This window comes from Curcuma longa, chromosome 11 (genome assembly GCF_044706935.1).
Source record: "Curcuma longa cultivar G26 ecotype Majalengka, Jawa Barat chromosome 11, ITB_CL_G26_1.1, whole genome shotgun sequence".
NCBI lineage: Eukaryota > Viridiplantae > Streptophyta > Magnoliopsida > Zingiberales > Zingiberaceae > Curcuma > Curcuma longa.
In genome coordinates, this window is record NC_133871.1 from 4918830 (window position 1) to 4939978 (window position 21149).

The window sequence follows — 21149 nt, forward strand, 5'->3', positions numbered from 1 at the left end:
TTTCTAGAACTACTCCACGAATTATCCGACCTTAAAGGAAGAAACAACAAACGATACGTAGCATCTTACCAATGAAAAGAAATAGTGTGTTGATAGGAGAGCCATCTAAAGCCATATAGAACATAAACAAATATGCAACTAGTAACTGGGGCGTTTCACAGAAGAAATGTGATTGAAAGGAAGTCCTGTCAAAAAGTAAAATCATTAGTGGATGAAATGTATAAATGTTCAACAAGCAATTGCTATGTTAAACCATGACAAAAGTTCTAGCTAAGCCAGTAGCTATTTCAACCAATACCTCGCAACGAAAAGGAAAGAATCATGTTTCACGCAAACAACGGAAAACAGAGAATCAGAATGTACTATTAATCTGAGGAGAGCCGCTAACCACCCATGTATTGGCCGCAATTGAAGCTTGCACTATATCGAAAACGAAAGTTGGGAATTAGAAAAATGCTTTCTTATAATGTATAGTGTAGTACCTTGAGCAATATGGACTTTGTTTACCTTTGGGATTAAGAAACTGGATGACAACGTCGTCTTTAAAGATGCTGACTTCTTCTTTAGCAGGATAATGTTTACTCCAATTCTTCTCAAAGTGCTTTGAAGCCTTTTGTCATCGGCAGTTGGAGTCTGGTGAACTGCCTTCTTCTTCCTAGTGTGAATTTATCAAGTAATTAGTTAGAAATCAATTAAATAAAACTTAGCAAACAGAAATGTGAAAACACAACAATCACTAAACCTATTTAGAGTAATTAGTTACGAATCAACTGAAGGAAACTTAGCAAACAGGACATATGAAAGTCACCAATCAGCAAACATATTTCTTGGAATGCTTCGTGCAAATTGCGTTCATACATTTTTTGATAGAATTACTAAAAATTGGATCAAATTCACATCAACTTTCTCATCACTTAATGCCAATACAGGCAGATACAAAATATAAACAAAATCTCTATGATTGGGTAGAGTGAATGACATTATTAGTTTCATGGATCTTGGAATGATAAGATAGTATCTAAGAGATGATCACTTATGTGATAAAGAACACAAATCTAGTTCAACACACATGGAAGACTTAAACTCTTTTAAATGAAGGGATAATTCAAGGTAAATTTACATTTCAAAATGTGGAGCTTTTGTAGGTAGATTTCTCTATTTCGTATGCCGCAAGATTTGTAAAATGTACTAAACACAATAGGTTCATTATATTATGTAACCTGCGCATACATAAAAAGTCATGAAAACAATTTATCCTTACTCAGATGTACAGTGAAGGTGAATCCTACAATAGAAACAACTTATTGCCCCAAGGAATCTAGTTGTCTAAGACAAGAGTAGATGAAGATCCTGAAAGAATACATGCAAATGAAAAAGAAAATTAGAAAAGTATTGACACAATTATGTATAAGTTTGCATGTATCTCCAACATACATGTTCATCCATCAGCTGTTCAGTGTAGCTCAGAAAGATGATAGAATAAGGTTGGATCATCTAAAAGGTTGAATTACTAGGTCACTTTCTTAATTGATAACACGAAGAATCTCAAAGAAGCGACCAAAAGTTGAACCCAAAGAATGCAAGGCACCTTATTTCTCGTCTGAAGAACTCCAGAAGTTCAGGAATTAAAACCCTACGGCAGGAATCTTCCTCACTCTACAAAGTTAAAATATCGAAGCACTGACGTACTACCCAAAAGAAAATGCTTCAAAGTTCACACCTTTGAAGCCTCAGAAACCACGCTCCGCTATACTTGAGATGTAGCATCAATCGTGGAATGAAAAGCCCGATTTTCATCGATCGATCGCCATTGGCAATTCATCTTAGAAAAAAGTTGTTCATCCATTTTCTTAGTTTTTTTTTTAAATTGTCATTGCTTTCATATGATAAACTAATGTTATATTTTGAGAACAAAGCAAGCACATGCATCAATTAAGACAGATCGATGCAAGAGTTCATTTATAAAATAAACTAAAAACATACTTAACAGGATTCCATCAACAATCACTCTATTCCTAGTCTTTTCCATTTGGAGAATGAAACATATCATAAAAATACTTAGAGAATGATTCAGTTCATACATTTCTGCAATTTATCTTATTCCTTGGCTCAGTTTTCATACATGTTTGCAGAGAATTTACATCTGCCAAAATCCTACACTTATTTACTGGCACCCGCCCAGCGAGGGGCATGCACTGGAATTGTTCTCAGTTGGAATGCTGCGCCAAAGAAGCAAGTTTTATCTCAAGACGTTTGGCTACCCGGAGAGACTCCAGGGCTTCTGCTTGCTTACCTTGTCGTTTAAAATTGAGTGCTTGGAGCTTTTCGGCCTTGATTTGTTCTTCCAGATCAGCTTTCCCTTTCTGTTGTTTCCTGTTACTCATGTCGTAACTTGCTTGGGGTTCAGTTTTCTTATGTGGTTGGCTGGTTGTGGCAACTGTACCTTCCAGACCAATAGCTTTAAGGGCAGACATAAGTTGAGGATCAAGTAGGTCCTCCACAACTACATCATCAGTCACTTGTGATATGTTGTCGAGCATGTTAGCAGCAGTCGAACCTTGCTCAAATTCTTCCAGTTGCTTTTCCAGAGCCTTTGCTAATTCAAGTTCCGCCTCTGCTTCGTCGGTCTTTCCCTCTCTGCGTAACTTGAGAGCATTACGCTTGTGAGAAAGGGACTCCTGTTGAATTTTAAAACGATCACGGCCAGACAGCGGTTTCTCTGATGGACTCGATTTGTTCTCCTTCCTGATAGATGTACTTTCAGAAGTAGATTTTGAAGATTCCTCTTGGACCAAAATGGCTTGTTGACCATCTTCCAGGTTCTTTTCCAAGAGTTTTGCCTGTCTAAGTTCCTCCCTGGCTTCTACTAACTTCCCCTCTCTTTTTAGTGCAAGAGCCTTTCTCTTACGTGCAAGAATCTCATCCTTAAGAGCATCAACACCATGAGCTAACTTCTGTCCTTGTGATCTGGAGCTATTAATTAAAGTGGAATCGGATTCCTCATTGCTAATTTTCTCTTTTAAAAACCCCTCACTATCTGACTTAACTGGCAAAACTTTGACATCTGTGTCTTTGCTTTTCACTGGATAACCTGGCAATGAGTGCAAGGTTTCGTCACTGTTGTCGGAAAGCAATTGTAGCATCTCCTTTGTTTGTTGTGACTGATGCAAATGGGTTCTAATAGGACTTTCATCAAATGTCAAACTTAATTTTTCTATAGTGGTCTGAGTTTGCGATCCTGCAAAATCAATGTCAGAGTCATTCACTAATTGAACAGATCCATCCTTTGATATTCTGTTCAATGTTGATGATGGTACTACTCTTCCAAACGAAATTTGCTCATCACCAGAAGCCTGCTCTTTGCCAGAAATCTTTTGAGGAATCAGAGCTCCAGAACCATCTGAATCCACTGTCGTGAAGTTGACATTACTTGGAACTTCCATTTCAGCAATTTGGTTTTCCAAAGCTTTTGCTTTTTCCAGTTCTTCCTCAGCCTCCTCAGTCTTTCCTTGGCGTCTCAAAGCCAAAGACTTTCTTTTTATGGCCAACAATTCTCTCTGAATATCAGCCTTACTTCTCTTTGGCTTAGGATGGCTTACAAGAGGGGCATTATTGGTTTTAGACATGTTTTTAGTGGTTGTATTCATCATGCTTGCAGATTCAGAATTATCATCCTCACTCCAACCTAAGTTCTTCAGAAGTGACAACATTGCAGGATCATGCATATCTTGCTCTGTTACGTCATTTTCAAATATTTCCTCTCTGAGATCCAAGCTTCCATCATCACCCTTGTGAAGAGGGGTGAAGTCCACCATATTCTTGCCTCCCACCTTATGCACAGTTTTCCTGCGATCAATTTCAAGATTCTCCTGCTGTTCAAAAATATATCCTTTTGTAGTTTCTTCTACATGCTTTTTGGGTGCACTTTCCATTTCTTCCAATTGTTTCTCTAAAATCTTTCCTTTTTTTAATGTCTCATCAGCCTCATCCATTCTACCTTCCCTTCTCAATGAGAGTGCTGCTTTCTTCAGAGCCAAGAGTTCTTTCTGAATCGTTAGCTTACTTTTTGGTGGTGGTTTAAAAGGAGAGGTCAATGTTTCATCAACATTTTCCTTTTCAACTGATTGAATTGCAGCCGCATCAACATGAGGGCTAACACTCTCACGTTTAAGTTCAGATGAAAGCTTTGCAGGTTTAGGTTGAAGACTCTCCAAATTCTTCTCAAGCAGTTTAGCTTTCTTTAGAAGCTCCATGGCTTCTGAAACATTTCCAGCTCGTTTTTGGTTGAGTGCTTCTCTTTTCAGAGTAAGCACTTGGTTTTGCACTGATTGAATATCAAAAGGAACAGACTTTTCACCTTGACCAGCTACTGGTTCTTCCTCCTCTTCAGACCAACCAAATGATTTTAAGGCGGCTGCTATTTCTGGATCATGCATATCATCCTCAGTCACCTGAAAATTACCATCATTAGGCAGATCATCTGACAGAAAAGTGTCAAGTCCGAACTCAACTCTTGATGCATGTCCGATTTCTAACTCCTCTTGCCTGTCATCATCCATGCTGTTGATTAGAGAATAGAGCTCATCATCAGAATCTCCAGCATCTCCCAAAAGTTCTTGTTCTTCTATTTGCTTCTCTAGTATTTTAGCCTTCTTTAACTCCTCCTTTGCTTCAGCAAGTTTACCTTCTCTCTTCAATAACAGTGCCTTCTTCTTAAGAGCAATAACTTCAGACCTATCTACACCACCTATTTTGGAACCTTGAGAAGGCCTTTGACTGGTTTCTGCTAGAATATTCAACAGCTCTCCCTCCAGACTAAGCTTTACTGATTTCTTATCAGATTCACGTACATCTGCATCAGACCATCCTAACTCTCTAAGTTCCAAAGTGAGATCATCCTTTGCATCTCTAGCCCTTCGGGAGCTTAGATTTTGTGCCACAGCAGACTCTTCATGACCATCAATTTTTTGGATACCAACAGCATGTGTTGCTCTTGATGCCATTCGCCGATTCTTTCTTTGTGCAATTTCCAAAGCTCCAGCTTGCCTTTCAAGTTCTTTACCACGTTTAAAAGCCTGAAGCGCTTCCTCAGATTTTCCTTCTGCCTTCAATATTTTATGCCTTTTCTTCTCTTCAACTGCTTGTTGACGTAATTCCTCTGGGCTACCTAGTGTCACATCCAAAGTACTATGGTTGTGCACATCAACGGATGCGGTTCTAAGAATATCAGCTTCCTTGCCTGATGAGGCAGCAGATATTTCTCCAACACTAGAGAAGGATGAACTGCCTGACACCCTCTCAAGGACAAGGCTTGCAATATGGTCTACTTCACGTTGTGATTGCTGTTTCCCGTCAGTTCCAAGGATCTGGCTAAGAACTTCATCCTCATGCAGGGCCTGCTTTGTAGGAACTGGAAAATAAAATAAACAAAAATAAGATTTCCATAGAATTTCTTTCAAGGATCGTTTTGAATGTTATCTTAGCAATTGATAATTGATAACAATAGATGTTTTTCAACTAAAATATTATTTAACAGGCAGGTGGTGTAGAGAGAAGACATGGACAATCAATAAGCATGACTGAAAAGCAAAGCACTGACCCTTTGAAGTTCTTTTTCTGTTTCCATATCTCAATTCAAATCGAGCAGCTTCCTCTATCTTTTTACAAGGATCGCATATTCGGACTGGTGCATCCCCTTGTCCACGTAAAATCATTCTCTGTTGAGTGCAATTGTTACAGAAAATGCCTCCACATCTGCGGCAATGATGCTGCAGCAGCAAAAATAAAATACTTTTTGAAGAAAAGTTTGTCCTTGTCCAAGAAATTATGAAAAGGATTAAATAACAGTGCTAAGAAATGAATGTTTCTAACAAAACAAATGATTAGTTCCCAAAGGTTTTTGACTTGGAATGTTGCCTTCATCAACCATCTTGTAAGAAAATTCCTTCTTCCAGTATCTAAAAACTTATACAACAGAAACTGAAAATAAATCAGAAGTAGTTTACTATGAAGAAAATACGAAGAATTATGGCAGAATATCCTACCAATTAAAATTATCGGAAGATACCAACAGGGAAACATTTATGATAAAAACAAAAACCAACAAGTAAAACGAAACTATAAATAAGGATAAAAGCTCACTTTGTACTGAAAGAATGTATTTTGATAAAGCCAAATCTTTATCTGGAAATCCAGTGAATGGATGAATTTATTCATAAAAAGATAATAGCACCATATCTATCATTTAATCTCAAATGCACCTGTATCATGCATAGCACTAACTTGCATGAATTACTTGAATTACCAATCAATATTGGAGCAAGGCTAGGCTAGTTCACTGACTACAAGTTATTATTCAAGAACTTGAACCAATCATGATATAGAAGTTTATGACAAGAAATAAATCATCTATTATCACTAAAAAATAGTTTTAAAAGATAGGGATACAATGACAAGTAAAAGAAAGGAATCTGAGCATATGCCATGCTGCTACGTGTTGGTTCTGGTTAAAGGATAAACTAAGTTGTCATAAATTTAATGGAGATGGGAGGATGATAACTTGGATTGTAGCACCACAAATTTAAAGAATGTACAGTTGCTATTTTAACAATATGAACAAGAAAGACCTAATCAATTATATAAGTATGACTGAGTGCATTGGCAATGACTAATTTAAGAATATCTCCAAGAGAAAATTAGTAATGGTTCACAAAAATATATCAAAGGAGCATACCTTTCTGTTGATAAAGGTGAACTGCGATGCGATGAACAGCCCTGACAATGGGATGCATCAACCACCCAACTCCCTCCTCGCATTGAGGGTTTTGCTGGCAAGCCAATCTTCTCTAACATTCTTTTTGGTGTAACAGAAAAACTAAAGATAAAAGCAAGAGACACACTCTTAGTACCGTTTAGGCTAGCATTCAACCTGTCAACATGCTTCTGCATTAGTTATTTTTCTCTCTGTCTAAAAAATATTTTGGCAAGATGATTTAGGTTAGCACATAAAACAGATAATGTCTACAAGCCTGACAGTAATTAAGATCCCTAATCGAATGAGGGAAAAACTGGCATCCCTAATTATAAGTAAATATCATAAGATTGGATGGTCAAAAGTTAATTGTCCTGAATTTCTAGCCACTTTCTTAGCTAAAACACGAAGAATCTCAAAGAAGAGACCGAAAGCTGAAAATAAACCCAAAGAATCCTAGGCACCTTATTTCTCGTCTACAAATCCAGAAGTTCATGAATATAAACCCCGATGACTTACTTTACTGGTCTGATCTAACATCAATACCAACAAAAAATTGTCCCTCACTCTGCAAATTTACAATATCGAACGATTGGCATGCTGATGATACCCCAAAGGAAATGCCTCAAAGTTCAGAACTTCGAATCCTCACAAACCAAAACCTGGTATATTTAAGATTTAACATCAACTGTAGAATTAAATCCACGAATGGCCGATTTTTATCAATCGATCCCAAAATAGACGAACGAAGGCAACGACAAAAATCGAAAGATCTAGCTTAGCAAACGATTAGACATCAAAAAGTAAAAGGGAAGAGCTTACGGTCTGGGAGTCGAAGGCAGCGAGTGGAGATTGAGAATCGCAGGGAGATAGACGGGAAGAGGGAGCGCGAGAAGCCTGTTTAGGGGTTAGGATTTGGGGGAGACGATGGATCGATAACAAGGAAAAAGGTAAGGGCTTGGTCTTCGACGAAGACCATGAAATTGTTCTCAGAGAACAAGCTCTACGGTTGGGTACAAGTCTTTGGGGCCCATGTATTTTCGGATGCCGCTTCTGGGAATGATCAATTGCATCATCGGTATACATATGTGTAATCAAAGCGGGTGAATGAGCCAAACCAAAGTTTAATCAATTTTTATTTTTTAAAATAAAATATTTACAAAATAATTTAATAGAAAATATGATAAGATATAATTTAATGCACTTGAGATATAATTTTGTTACGATAATTAGATAAAAATTCAAGTATTATTTATATATAAATGAATTTCAATATTTATGAGGAAATTTATATATAAATGAATTTCAATATTTATGGGAAAAATCCATATGATTCCACAAAAAAATGTTAGTGTTTGTAACGAAATCAATTTTGTTATTAAACCTAAACACTACTTAATTTTTGATTGGGAGTGAGTATTCGATTAAAATTAAATTGAATCAAATTAATCAAAATTAAATTAAATTAAATTTATTCAAACTAATTAAATCGATCAAATTTTTAAATAAAAATTAAATAAATTGAATTGATAAAATATCAATTAATTTAATTTGATTGAATTAATTAAAATAATTAAAATTTTTAAATATTATAAAATATTAATCTATTAATTAGAAATTTATAAATTTATTATTTATTATTTTAATTAATTTTATTTATTTGATCTAATCAAATAAAAAATTTTAAAATCGAAATTTATTTTTTAAAAAAATTAAATTTCAAGATCGATTTAACTGAATTTTTAATCATTTCTACCCATTTTCTATTTTAGAGGACCCACTTGTGCTGTTAAAGTTATTTATTCGATTCGGGTTTCGGCTTCGCCTCATCTCGACGGGTTTAGGCTTCGCCTTATCTCACGATACCAAAGTCGGCGTTCGAGAGAGGAGGAAGGAGAAAAGATCATCCCTGCGGCGTGAGGATGTCTTATCTTCTGCCGCATCTCCACTCGGGTTGGGCGGTGGATCAGGCGATCCTGGCGGAGGAGGAGCGCCTCGTCGTCATCCGCTTCGGACACGACTGGGACGAGACTTGTATGCAGGTACCTATCCCTCTTTTTGATTATCCGGATGTGTGTTTTTAAGCTGCTCGTAGAATTTGCGCGGTGAATTTGATTTATTTGCTCACTGCTTTCCTGAATTTTGAAATTTTCGAATTGTTCCCAATTCATGTAAGGAACCCTAGATCGGAATATTGATGTTCGGTTTACTGTGGCTACTTGCTCAATGGCACTTTTACCTTCTTGCTTCAGGTCACGTATTTTCTCCATTGGAGAAGACTAGGGTTCCAAGCCATGATTGCTCGTTTATTTATATGGTATTTTTTTTTTCATAGGTAAGCCCAAATTTCGGACTTTTAGCTTTGTCACATAAGGAAAGATTTCTAATCTTTGGCAAAAATTTTATGTACGTAAGCTCATCAAATACCCTCCCTAATCCTTTAATACGCTATAAATTAAAAGTGAAGCAACAATATGAGCAACAACCTCTTCTTGTCTACGAACACCATAGATTACCAAATGTTGAGATGTGCCTTCTTTATGCATCTGGCATTATCAGTTTTTTCAGCTTGGGTAGCTTGATTTTATCCTCCAAAATGATTGGCACACATGAACAGATAAAAATTTCAGTAGCCAAAATATTTTCCTCTCTCCTAGATGGCCGTCCCTGAACAAGAGTAACTGTTATCACTTTGCTTGCATTTCTTGTATGCCCTCTTGGATTCAAAAGGCTGTAAAATCTTTGCTGGGAGATGATTTGACATCCATGTGCCTCATCAGATGGGCATCCTAAGATTTTGCATTAGCGTACCTGAATTTTAGGCATGCACTACCAATTGTTATCTGGTTATATGTATTTTGGAGATTTGATGGCTTATCAGATGTCAGAAACCTGGAAAAAGATCAATTCTAATAATCTTATTCAAAATCCTAGTTAACGACTATTTGGAGTCAAGATTAAAGTTTCTAATTTTAATTCAATGGATTAAAGTTTTTTAAAAAGGCAGCAGAAATTTTCTTGCTTATACATTGACTTCATTGTTTTTGTTAAATTTTGGTCTTTGATTGCTTGTTTCCTGGTTTAAGTTTGTTGAGAGCTCTATTCTTAGGCATCATGAAAGACAATTTCTTAAATCCTTAATTGATCCAAGAGACAATTCCAAATGCAAAGGTCAGCAATATTTGAAATCCTTTTGTGAATTCTAGAACACTTCATAACATGCACACCCCTGAGAAATTGAATTTGCAGCTTTATGGATTCTTTCATTCATTGGAATAATAGGAAAAGCATCTCTAATGTGGTGCAGTCGTTCCTCTCTGCTATTTGGTGATGTCTCCTTGCCATGTCATCGACATTAATAACCGCCTTATAAGTTTATTTACTTAGAAATTTTTGTCGATGTCATTTTTGTCAACATATGTTAAGGTTCTTTTCTTTGGTCTTTATGTGGAACTTAATCATCACCTGGCTGTCCTGCTTGTAGATGGATGAAGTTTTAGCTTCGGTCGCGGAGACTATTAAAAACTTTGCGGTGATCTACTTGGTCGATATCACTGAGGTGCCCGATTTCAACACCATGTATGAGCTTTATGATCCTTCAACCGTGATGTTCTTCTTCAGGAACAAACATATCATGATCGATCTTGGGACTGGTAACAACAACAAGATCAATTGGGCAATGAAGGATAAGCAAGAATTCATCGATATCATCGAGACTGTGTATCGGGGAGCGAGGAAGGGCCGCGGTCTGGTGATCGCTCCAAAGGACTACTCCACCAAGTATCGCTACTAATGGATTTGCAACGTATCGTAGCGTTTAACTATTACTATACATTTCTGAGTTGTGATGAGAATAAAAGAACATCGCTCCTGTATGATTCAGAACGCTAGGAGACTCATCGTACTAAACTGAAATTATGATTCTAGTATTTCCATTATGAAATGTCGAGAAGATTGAATATTTAATTCTTTAAAAAGAACTAACGAATATTGTATTGCATGTCCGATATCACTAGCTTAGTTTCGCCTTCAAACAGACTAATACATTTGCGGTGCTCTAAAACAAGAGTAAGATTAGATCTAGCAAACAGCTCAAATGTTGGATTTAATTCAAAACAAAAACATCTGCCAAGAGTATGAGATTCTGGACCAGAAAGCGAACACAAGTACAACAATGAGATTTAGAAGAAGGAACGATTTCAAGGGAAACATCACACACCAACAAAAACTTCCTAACGTCGTTAAACTACGTCATGAATAAAAGGTTCAGTCTTTTGTAGGTCGTAACAACGAAACCTTACGTACTTGCGGATGCCTGCTTGATTTTGGCTTGTAATAGTAGACCTGATTCATCAGCTACATTTTTCTTCTTGGCCGCCATCTGCATAGCAAGAATAAGAACATTGCTTCGGTGACTGCCATAAATCTACACTAACGAGGAGGTTAAGAATGGCATGGCAGTAATAACCTACATAATTAAATAGACTAAGCAATATATCTAAACAATTTAGGAACTACTACATGGACTAATATTGGAATTCCAGATACAAGTTATGATACATATCAATAGTATGGTTATCAATATAATAAGATCTTGTAAAACACACACACAAACAAAGAACAATTTGCTAACACAAGTAGGCCTATTTCATAATTAGAATTTGCTTATTTTACCTACTACAGAATTTACAGCAATCAGATAACTCTAAAACAGTTGTGTTAATTGTATCATAATCGGTTGTGCCATTAGGATCAATAAAAACCTATATAGATGATATAAAATAATATATTCTATTAAAAATAATTTTATAAGATATAAGATTAACTAAATTCTTTAAAGGATTAAGTTATATCACATAAAAGTTATTGGTGTTTCTAAAATGAATTATCTTCATAATATATTAGGGCCGTGTCATTTTGGCTTCTGAGTTATATCTCTATAAAAAATCATGACTAATATTGCCAGCTTTATATAAAGCCTAAACTAGAGAGAACTATGTCTAATGGGCAAAACATGTGATTTAAGCTATCTCTATGTAAATAGGTTTTTCATTTTAGTAAATTAGAGTTTGATTCGAACTTCATAGTTTTCTTTTTTAAAAGAAAATACCTCTGAGAGCTCATCATGGTTTGATTTTAATAAGGAAAGCTTCCGCGCACAATAATCTTTGCCTTCAGCCATGGTCTTCTGCTATGAATAAAAAAAGCAAAAATTAGAAAAAGTATTGCTATTCTGATTAAGAAAATCAAATAATAACACATCAAATACATAAAAGAGCATATTGATAAGCTGTCGTTCTTAGCAAACATTGCCAAATTTCTGAAAAGCAAGGGAATATGGAGGAAGCAAGTTTCATTAACTTATTGGATATCATGACAAGAAGATGAAAACCCAGACAAACTGTTCCACTTCTGAAAACCCCCAACAAGGGTTTTTTTTTGATACAGGTGCTTCATAGCAAACCAAGCTTAGCAATCTGTTATGCTATTCATCATTACATTTGGAATGTGGTTTTAAAAGTACCAGGGTACGATCATGCTCCAATGGCAGATTGAACAACTGTTGAAAAGGTGATTGCAAATAACCCTAAAAAATTTATTTGTGTATAATACATTGGAACCAAAACCCTATACTTCTTATCCAGAACTATAAAATCCTGACAATGAAAAGTTGAATTAATGATTATCACCACTCATAATATTAAGAATGTAACAGACACTACACTGAGGATGATGCAAAAATAGAAATAGTGGAAAATGTAAGTAGGGATCATCAAATTCACTTTTGGTTTTGGAGTGAAGAAAACAAAAGTTAGGAACTAAAAGCTGCCACGGTTTCAAGAGATAATAATTTGCTAAAGAATATTGACAATGATAGCAAAATATTGACAAAAATAATGAGAGGAAAAACTTGAAAGGATTAACTTGACGACCCATTTTCCATGGAAGAAGAGAAACGCCAACAACAAAAGCATAAATGAAAAAGATATGTTCTTCATGGGTCTAGGAGAGGAGTATGGGTAGCATGTGGATCAGAATAGGAAGATAAATGTGATGCATAGACAATTTGACTATTATCAGAATATGATCATTGACAATGCTATTGAATATTACATATGACCTTACCAACATCAAGGTGATTTAAACAGTTATAATCTGCATCACTTGACTCCACAATTGACATTCATTAAACATAACTCACTGCTAGACAACAATGATGTAATTAAATTTTAGCATGACAGAAAACTTCTAAATTATTCAGGAAAGCATTGAACCTGAAGGCTTGTTCGAACACTGTATGGACTTCGGATCAGTAGAAAATTATCTAGATTGTGAAAAGAATTGTGCTTTAGGAATTCATTTTTCTTTTCTCAGACAGCAAAGTAATATAGTTTTTGAATATTATATATGACCTTACCAACATCAAGGTGATTTAAACAGTTATAATCTGCATCACTTGACTCCACAATTGACATTCATTAAACATAACTCACTGATAGACAACAAATGTAATTAAATTTTAGCAAGACTGAAAACTTCTAAATTATTCAGGAAAGCATTGAACCTGAAGGCTTGTTCGAACACTGTATGGACTTCGGATCAGTAGAACATTATCTAGATTGTGAAAGGAAATGTGCTTTAGGAATTCATTTTTCTTTTCTCAGACAGAAAAGTAATATAGTTTTCATTTTATTTTATTTGAGATTTTGGGACACCTCGGAGAAACCTTATGTGGTTTCTAAAATATTATATTGATCAAATCTCAGGCATAAAGCAGAAATCAAACTTCCCAAGCTCTTCAAGACACTTAGCTAAAGTATTGTAATACTACAGGCGATAAGGTAAGAGTGTTGTTACTAAGCTTGAAAGGACTGAAGATTAAATCTATCAGAAGAAAAACTTGATCAACATTACGAGAGGCTTCTAAACAGGACTAAGAGACTCACAAACGCACCAACGACACCCAAAGTTTCACATATGTCGATAAAAAACCAACGAATGATTTTGCTTAAATTCTTATCAATTGGCAGGAGAACAGGAATAACCTCGATAAAATATCCAGTGCCGACGTCGACGAGGATCTTCTCGGAATCGTCAAGCGTGCCGGAAACATAGAGCGATGCGGTGAGGGGTACCAGCATCTTCTTCCCTAAGAAACGATAGTGTGATCTCGCTCAACAAAAACATGGGAGATCAGGGTCGATAGCGGAACAGAGGAGGTCCAAAAAGTTACCTTTAGGTCGGAGGGAGAGATCATCGAGGGCGGCCGCCGCCGACTCGAGGCGGGCGGCGGCGACGTTGATCTTCTTCAGGCTATCTTCGAGTAGATTGACCTCAAGATCCGACTGCTCCTTGACGGCCTTGAGCTGATCCAGGCTCAACTTCTGCAAGTCGGAGGCCTTGAGGACGCCACCCGCAGCGCCGGCTCCCTTCGCTCCTCGGCTCGCCATGGTGAACCCTGTCCTCTTCCGGAGCCCTTCGGGCAAAATAGGCGTGCGACTAAAATATTACTATGCCAGTTTGCCCCATAATTTGCTATATTTCCATTTTAACAAAGCCTTTTGCAAGTTTCATGATAAATGTAAAATTAGGAACTCAAAGGGCTTAATTACAATTAAGCCAACGGAAAAAAAATATGCGGTGAGCGTGGATCGAACACGCGACCTTCAGATCTTCAGTCTGACGCTCTCCCAACTGAGCTATCCCCGCACGAGATAACCATTGAATATTATTATATAAATTTAGTAACTAAAAGGGCGTAATTACAATTAATACAACCGGGAAAAAATAAATCTGCGGTGAGCGTGGATCGAACACGCGACCTTCAGATCTTCAGTCTGACGCTCTCCCAACTGAGCTATCCCCGCACGTGTTAAGCTATTGAATGTTTTTTTAATAATCATTATTTTTAAAATTAATATATATCATTTTACTAGCAGTAATATATGAAAAAGAACTCCATAAACAGGAATAGATGCTAGTTATAGACAGCCGATTAAATAACAACGTAGATCATGCACTGAACAACAAGAGACATTGATTGTTTTAAGTTATATGACAATCTGCATTCGATCTTACAGATAATTAACAAAAGGAAGCTGGGAGAAGCACAGAACAGGTGGTTAAGAAGACGCTATTTTTCAGAAAGTAATGGAGATCTTCTATAACAACGGCTCACGGCGAGGAGCGTATATAGCTCGATCAGTTTTATATCGCATCATACAACAAACACCTAGTGCAGATATCTGATATATATATCATCGTTAGCAAAGTGAAAATTATCAGCATATATATGCAGACTGCAGACGTTGTGAACCGTTAACAAGCATGAAGATGAACAATAACCTGCAGCCATTGCTGCCTTTTCCTCATCTCTAAGAGAGCTCTGAGGTGAAGCAGAGCTAAAAGCTTCAAGGAACTAAGAAGGGAATGGTGAGAAATGAAAGAAGTTCTCTTGCTCTTCCCTCACCATTGCAATGCCACTTTACTTCCAATATTGTTGTTCATGAGAAGCCACTTGAGAGGTATAAAGTGATTGATTGTGTCGCTAGATAACTTCAAGTTCTCCGTTCATTTTCCCTGTTATTTGTGGATTTTCCTTCCAGAATTACACTATTTGCTGTTTGTAAAATCTTTTGATATAAGAATTATTGGATGGATTTACATTGGTTGAGATGGCCGAGTTGGTCTAAGGCGCCAGATTAAGGTTCTGGTCCGAAAGGGCGTGGGTTCAAATCCCACTCTCAACAACAGTTAGTTTTTTTAACTCAGAAAATAACAAATATTATAAAGAAAGATGAAAATAGAGTTTGGTGCTGTTAGAAAATAACAACAACAGTTGGTTTTTATTTTTTTTATTTAAAGATGAAAATTCCCTTTTTTTTTGCAGAAGGAAAAATAAAGGGCTTTTTTTTAATATATTTTTGATATAATAATTGAATAAATATCATAATATTTAATTATTGTCAAACACGGTCCCGTAGCTCAGTTGGTTAGAGCGTTGGTCTTATGAGCCGAAGGTCGCGGGTTCGAGCCCCGCCGGGACCACGCTTTTTTTTAGCCTCACTTTTCTAATTATAATTATTATCAGTTTGAACACTTTATAAATATTGTCAAAGTAGACTTTATAACTCAATTGGACAAGTTGACGGACAGGGTTGGAGCCCTCGATGTCGAGGAGGAAAAACATACGTGCGAAGGAGAGAGGAAGGTAGATAGAAAAGAGAAAATTTTAATCAGCCCGGAGGCTTTCGATCAGTCTGGGGTTTTCAATCAGCCCGGGCACTGTTGAGGTTCAAAACAATCAGATGAACTAAACAAGCCAGAGAAGCAGATCAATCTTCAAGCAAGCGAGCAGTCCACAGATCATGCTGAATCTATGTCAGGCGTGACGCGATTCGATCGAGCCAGGCATTCTGTCTAAACCCACCCGTCATCTCTACGTGGTGTTGGTTGAATCGGCTAGTAATGGATCAAGAACATGAAATTTGATGCATCAAGATGAAGATATAGATCCAACTTGCTTTATATTGTCATTGTACAAAGCTTCAGCAAATTGGAGGGTTGATGTGCTCTCAGAACAAGAACAGGCACAGCATGACGCAGCAGAAGAGGAAGACCCAAATATGGTGCAGCGTCCGCTCCACCGCCAACTCCCGCCTCCTCGCCCTCGCGCTCCCGCCGCCGTACGGGCTCTCGTAGCCCGGACGACACACCCACGGCAGCACCGCCACCGCCATCCCCCACAGCACCTCCACCGACGTCGAGTGCATCGCCCGCGGCGGCGTCGGAGACGGAAGACGGCGCTGCTGCTGCTGCTGCTGCTCCTGGATCAGAAGAGAAGGTGTTGGCAGTTGTCCGACGGCCGTGGCCTCGTGACGGAAGGAGGGCCGGCGGGGCACGTCGTTTGGTGGCGGGCTCGGGTGAGCGGCGCCGGGCGCGTCGCTGCCGCGGCCGTAGAGCGGGACGAAGCTCCGCGGGAGGAGCGCGGCCTTGCACACCGGGCACAGCCGCGGGGCGGCGCCGTCGTCCTGCCGCAGCCACTGGTAGATGCAGGGCCAGCAGTAGAGGTGGCCGCAGAGGGTCACCACCGGGTCGGTGGCGAAGTCGAGGCAGATGTTGCAGTCGAAGCAACCGCCACTCGAGGCGGCAGCGTCGGTGCCGGTGTCGTCGCCCTGCTGCTTCTCTGCTGCGCGTTCGGGCTCCATCTTTTGCTCCCAATGACCACAATTCACTTGTTCACTGACACCTGAAGAGTATGATCTCTCAATCTCAAATTTATGGAAAATTATCAACTACTCCCTAATTTTCTCATTTTTGCTATCAAAATGTCATTTTGATTGCAAAATAATAATTAAAAAAATATACTACAAGGACATTTTAACATCAATAAAACTCAAAAAAGATGAACAAGAACTGTCACATAAATCTAATTTCTTCTATTTCTAGCTTAAAGAAATCTAGCTGAAACATATGGAACAATGATAAGACCAAGAAGATGCTCAGTTATCAGGCAATAATGAAAGAAGTGGGGTAAGCATTTATAACTCAAAATCTATAAATCAGACCCACCAAATAAATAAATCACTTTATGGATTTATTAGTTTATCAATTTGATTTTGATTTACAAGCTAGGTAAAAGAATTACCTCAACTTCAGTATATATATATATATATAGTTTCAAACTGAGTTAACCCAAATTTGATTTGTACTTAATTTGAATTTCTTACCGAACTGATAATCAAACCATGTCCAGCACTAGAAACCAAGATAAGAGTCAAACAAAATGGGGGTTTCTCACAGCATGAAACAGCTAGATTTTTGAGAAAATGACATTACATTGGCAAAATAATGGGTGAGAGGGACCTGCACGAGGACAAAATTTAAAAGAGACACCATTGTCAGGAGAAGGGATAAGGCTGATGAGGGCAAGTTGGAGTGATGGGAAAGGCTATTAGAAAGGTAGGAGAGCTTAACTTATGCAATGTTCAATGGCCTATATAAGGAGATAGATTGTTAAAAAAAACGCCATCTATTCAACTCTATCCAGTGGACTGCAAAAGCAGGACTACCACCCACAAGAACAAGAACTAGACAGGCTACAATCCAAGCAAGCCAGTGCTTTGTGCCATCAAAGTAGGGACAAAAAGGAATAGATTCTTTTTACAAAGGGCGAATGCCTAACTTGGGACCCTGCTAAAAATTCCAAGTCCTGGTCATCCGAATAGTCTTTTTGGATCCACTCCCGTTTGTTATACCAAACCATTATTCTTTGTCAGTTGTTTCACCACAAATATGCTTGAGAAACAATATTTTGGATCAAATTGTGCTGAAATTAGCCTAGACGATACTAATACACGCAAACATGAGGAGGGCATGCTATCAGGAAAGTGAAACCCACTATTTTTTTGGTTCGTAAAGTAGATTTTACCAATACACTCAAATATAATAAATTAGTATTGCATAATAGGAAGACAAATTGTGAAGAGTGTGAGATTCTTAAAGTTTCAGTTTATCAAACTGTTTCACCAAACAATCCTGATCAAGCATAAGAACTGATCAGTTTATCAGACCTCAGCATCATGTTTAACAAAGATGCTAATGAGAACAAGGAAGATGAGAAGTTGATGTGCAGGAGATAATAACAAGTAATGCATCGTTGTTAACACAGATCAAGGTGATGAAAACAGTTGTTTCTACTTTCCTCACTTTAAGGCAAATAAATTAGTAAAGAAAAATCCAAAGAAGTTACGTTTAGTCAAGGGAAATGAACAATGGTAACTTTCCTCAATTTTTAGCTCTGATAGCAACTTAGTTTAAAATGAGTAGAATACTGTATCACTCAAGGACAGATTAATAAAACAAATCGAAGAGTTGAAAATTGGCAACATCAATGAAGAAAATTCTTAGATATAAATCTAAAAACTATAAACTTATCTAGATTGAAGCATGCAGGAAGTATATAGTCAACTGTGAATATTATTGAGCTGAAATTCTTCATGCAAATTTGCCATCAGACACATCTAGGAAATCAGATAAAAGGGGGTGATCATTTTGAAAGCAACGATCTCCAATAGCTAAAGGTCTTTAATTTATTCACTTACTAAATTAATTCATTGATTGATCGCTGGACTACATGATATAGGCATTGAAAAGATGTCTTATCAACAATGAAAAGATAAGGTTTAATATCTAATAGTAAATTAAAGAATAACTAACTCTAGACAAAGTAATTTATTATAATTAAATGACTCATTCAAGGAAGATAATTTCAACTGGACAGATTAATTTGAATAAATTTGTTTCTGGATCATATCAAAGTCTCTATCACCTAAACCAATAAAGCAGCTCTCCACCGTAAATGAAGATCTGAAAGACAAAATGGGAAACCAAAGCTGACTTCCACCACTTGGATTTGAATTCATTTTCATCTCTTAATTTACTAATCGAGATACTGAAATATTAACTTTGTCATTCTTTTGAAATAAGAAACAATCTAAGCACCCCAGAGGAAAAATGCAATCCCCATCCCCAGACGAAAACATGGCAGTCGCCTCGAAGAAATCAATCCATGTATTAAGAACAAGATAACTTCATCATAAGAAACCCAACGAGAAAAATGACGAAAGAGTTCAAATTTGGGAAATTTTTTTCCCATCAAGGGTATGCGAAATCCCTGACCTTGTTCTTCCTCCTCGATTTCCCAGATGAGCTGACAGTGCGGGGATAACAGGAAGGAAAAGGGTTCGAAATTCGGCGATGAACGAAGCGGCGAATGGAAGAGACGGAGAAGTGGTTGAGAGGATGTGGGCCGAGTTCTTCGCCAGCTCCGCTTTACACACGATAATAACGATAAAGATAACGGATTAATTAAGGGTTTTATTTTTTTAAAAAAATTATATATATTAAATAAATACATTTATCGGGCCGGGCCGAGTTGGGCCTTTGATCGGCGTGCCTTACCTGGTACCGCCCGTTGACACATCCGGCGGTGGCTATAAAATCCCGTTCCACTGCAACGAAGCGCGCAAACCCGCCACTGTCAACGGGAAAGCGGAAGACGGCGGCGGCTTCGGCGATGGCTAGCTTCAGCGGAGAAGAGGGCAGACGGAGAATGCGGTATCGATTCTTGAACATCGACTACTCTTCTTCCCGATGCTGGATCGGAACCCTAAGCCGCTTCCAATTTCTCCCCCTTCTAATTCCGCTTCCTCGATCTCGAGGTGCCCTTAGACGGTATATCTATCGACCACAGGATCCCTTCGTAGTAGCCCTAGGAAGCAAAGATTTGACACCGAGGTGAGACGAATCTTTATTATTGTCTTTTTTTTCCCCCTTGTCCCGTTGAGATTTCTTTGTTGTTTTTTCTTTAATTCGCTTCTTTCTCGTAGAAGAATGGATCTGGATTCCACGTTCTAGTCCACGGCTTCTAGTTTTTGTTCCTCTTGGTTTGATGCGGTTGGTTATAGTTTAATATTGCTCGCAGATTGTAGCACTTCTCCACGAAGAGAGATCTGAATGGAGGTTTAGATCTGAGGCATATGTAAAATCTATCAGACAGTGTTTTTCCAGTTGAACAGGATGTTCTCCCATTTCAACCGAAAAACCTGGAGGTCTCACAAGTACTCGGCGGCACCTAACGGGATCCAAGCAATATCAAACAACACTGTTGAAGAAAAAGACATTTTATCCTCTATTAATGATCTGCTGTTCTCTTCTTTATACACAGGTGAAAGTATCCTTAAAAACTTACCAAGAAGCTAGAAAGAACTACTTTGTACAACTTTATAACTTTCACTTCTTGACTTCATGATATCTATTTCAATGTAAGCAAAAAGGTGGATCTGCCACCTTGATCCCGGCCCCACAAGTGTCTAGAGGGAGTAAATCACGGACGGCCATTTTGACTTTTTTCTCATCATGGGAGGGATCGAAAAGTCTCAATGTACTGCCCTGCGCTAACCATGTGAGCAAGCCCGCGGTCGCCATGATATCTATTTCATGATCATATATGAGAAAGTAAATCATTGAAAAATTATAATTGATCATAATATAAAAAAATATTATCTGATTTCTTCAAATCTTTTCCTCTTCTATAAATTTACTGCATCGTAATCAATTCAGTTATACATTGTAATCAACTTTGTAACTTTCACTATTCATACGATGGTTGTTTGAGAGCGGTTTATGTACTCATCGATTAATGTATTCGATCGAATTCACATGTTTTTCAAAATTCTATAATTTCCTGCAAAGCAAGTGTCAACGCTGCAGGCTGTGCTTAGCATAACACAACTCTACTCGACCGAACCAAATCAGACATAAGCTAACGTCCACATCTATTTTATAGCCCGGGGCGAAATAGAGATGCAGCATATCCTTTGCTAGAACTTACAAA

General features: G+C 37.7%; 4 protein-coding genes and 4 non-coding genes across 8 annotated transcripts; 3 read left to right on the top strand and 5 right to left on the bottom strand.

Moving 5' to 3' along the window:
* Positions 1-1999: 1999 nt before the first annotated feature.
* Positions 2000-7700, bottom strand: LOC141841347 (uncharacterized). The gene is given in 5 exon segments (XM_074729505.1): positions 2000-5410; positions 5600-5768; positions 6734-6760; positions 6763-6928; positions 7574-7700. Coding segments are annotated over 4 exon segments (3489 nt in total). The 5' UTR covers positions 6853-6928; positions 7574-7700; the 3' UTR covers positions 2000-2207.
* Positions 7701-8571: 871 nt separating this feature from the next.
* On the top strand, positions 8572-10717 carry LOC141841604 (thioredoxin-like protein YLS8). The gene is made up of 2 exons (XM_074729785.1): positions 8572-8793; positions 10236-10717. The coding sequence occupies exons 1-2, from the start codon at positions 8674-8676 to the stop codon at positions 10542-10544; spliced, it is 429 nt and encodes a 142-aa protein (XP_074585886.1). The 5' UTR covers positions 8572-8673; the 3' UTR covers positions 10545-10717.
* Positions 10718-10797: 80 nt separating this feature from the next.
* Positions 10798-14244, bottom strand: LOC141841605 (prefoldin subunit 5). The gene is made up of 4 exons (XM_074729786.1): positions 13986-14244; positions 13798-13901; positions 11862-11939; positions 10798-11132 (listed from the first exon to the last, which is right to left on the bottom strand). Exons 1-4 carry the CDS (start codon positions 14200-14202, stop codon positions 11049-11051), a joined length of 483 nt encoding a protein of 160 aa, XP_074585887.1. The 5' UTR covers positions 14203-14244; the 3' UTR covers positions 10798-11048.
* Positions 14245-14388: 144 nt separating this feature from the next.
* Positions 14389-14461, bottom strand: TRNAF-GAA (transfer RNA phenylalanine (anticodon GAA)). Its single transcript has one exon. It is a non-coding gene; the product is annotated as a tRNA-Phe (tRNA).
* Positions 14462-14546: 85 nt separating this feature from the next.
* On the bottom strand, positions 14547-14619 carry TRNAF-GAA (transfer RNA phenylalanine (anticodon GAA)). The gene has a single exon. It is a non-coding gene; the product is annotated as a tRNA-Phe (tRNA).
* An 801-nt stretch (positions 14620-15420) lies between these two features.
* Positions 15421-15501, top strand: TRNAL-AAG (transfer RNA leucine (anticodon AAG)). Its single transcript has one exon. It is a non-coding gene; the product is annotated as a tRNA-Leu (tRNA).
* Positions 15502-15725: 224 nt separating this feature from the next.
* TRNAI-UAU (transfer RNA isoleucine (anticodon UAU)) lies at positions 15726-15799 on the top strand. Its single transcript has one exon. It is a non-coding gene; the product is annotated as a tRNA-Ile (tRNA).
* A 251-nt stretch (positions 15800-16050) lies between these two features.
* On the bottom strand, positions 16051-19527 carry LOC141841656 (E3 ubiquitin-protein ligase RMA2-like). Its single transcript, XM_074729839.1, has 2 exons — positions 19433-19527; positions 16051-17000 (listed from the first exon to the last, which is right to left on the bottom strand). The coding sequence occupies exon 2, from the start codon at positions 16957-16959 to the stop codon at positions 16327-16329; it is 633 nt and encodes a 210-aa protein (XP_074585940.1). The 5' UTR covers positions 16960-17000; positions 19433-19527; the 3' UTR covers positions 16051-16326.
* Between the last annotated feature and the right edge of the window lie 1622 nt (positions 19528-21149).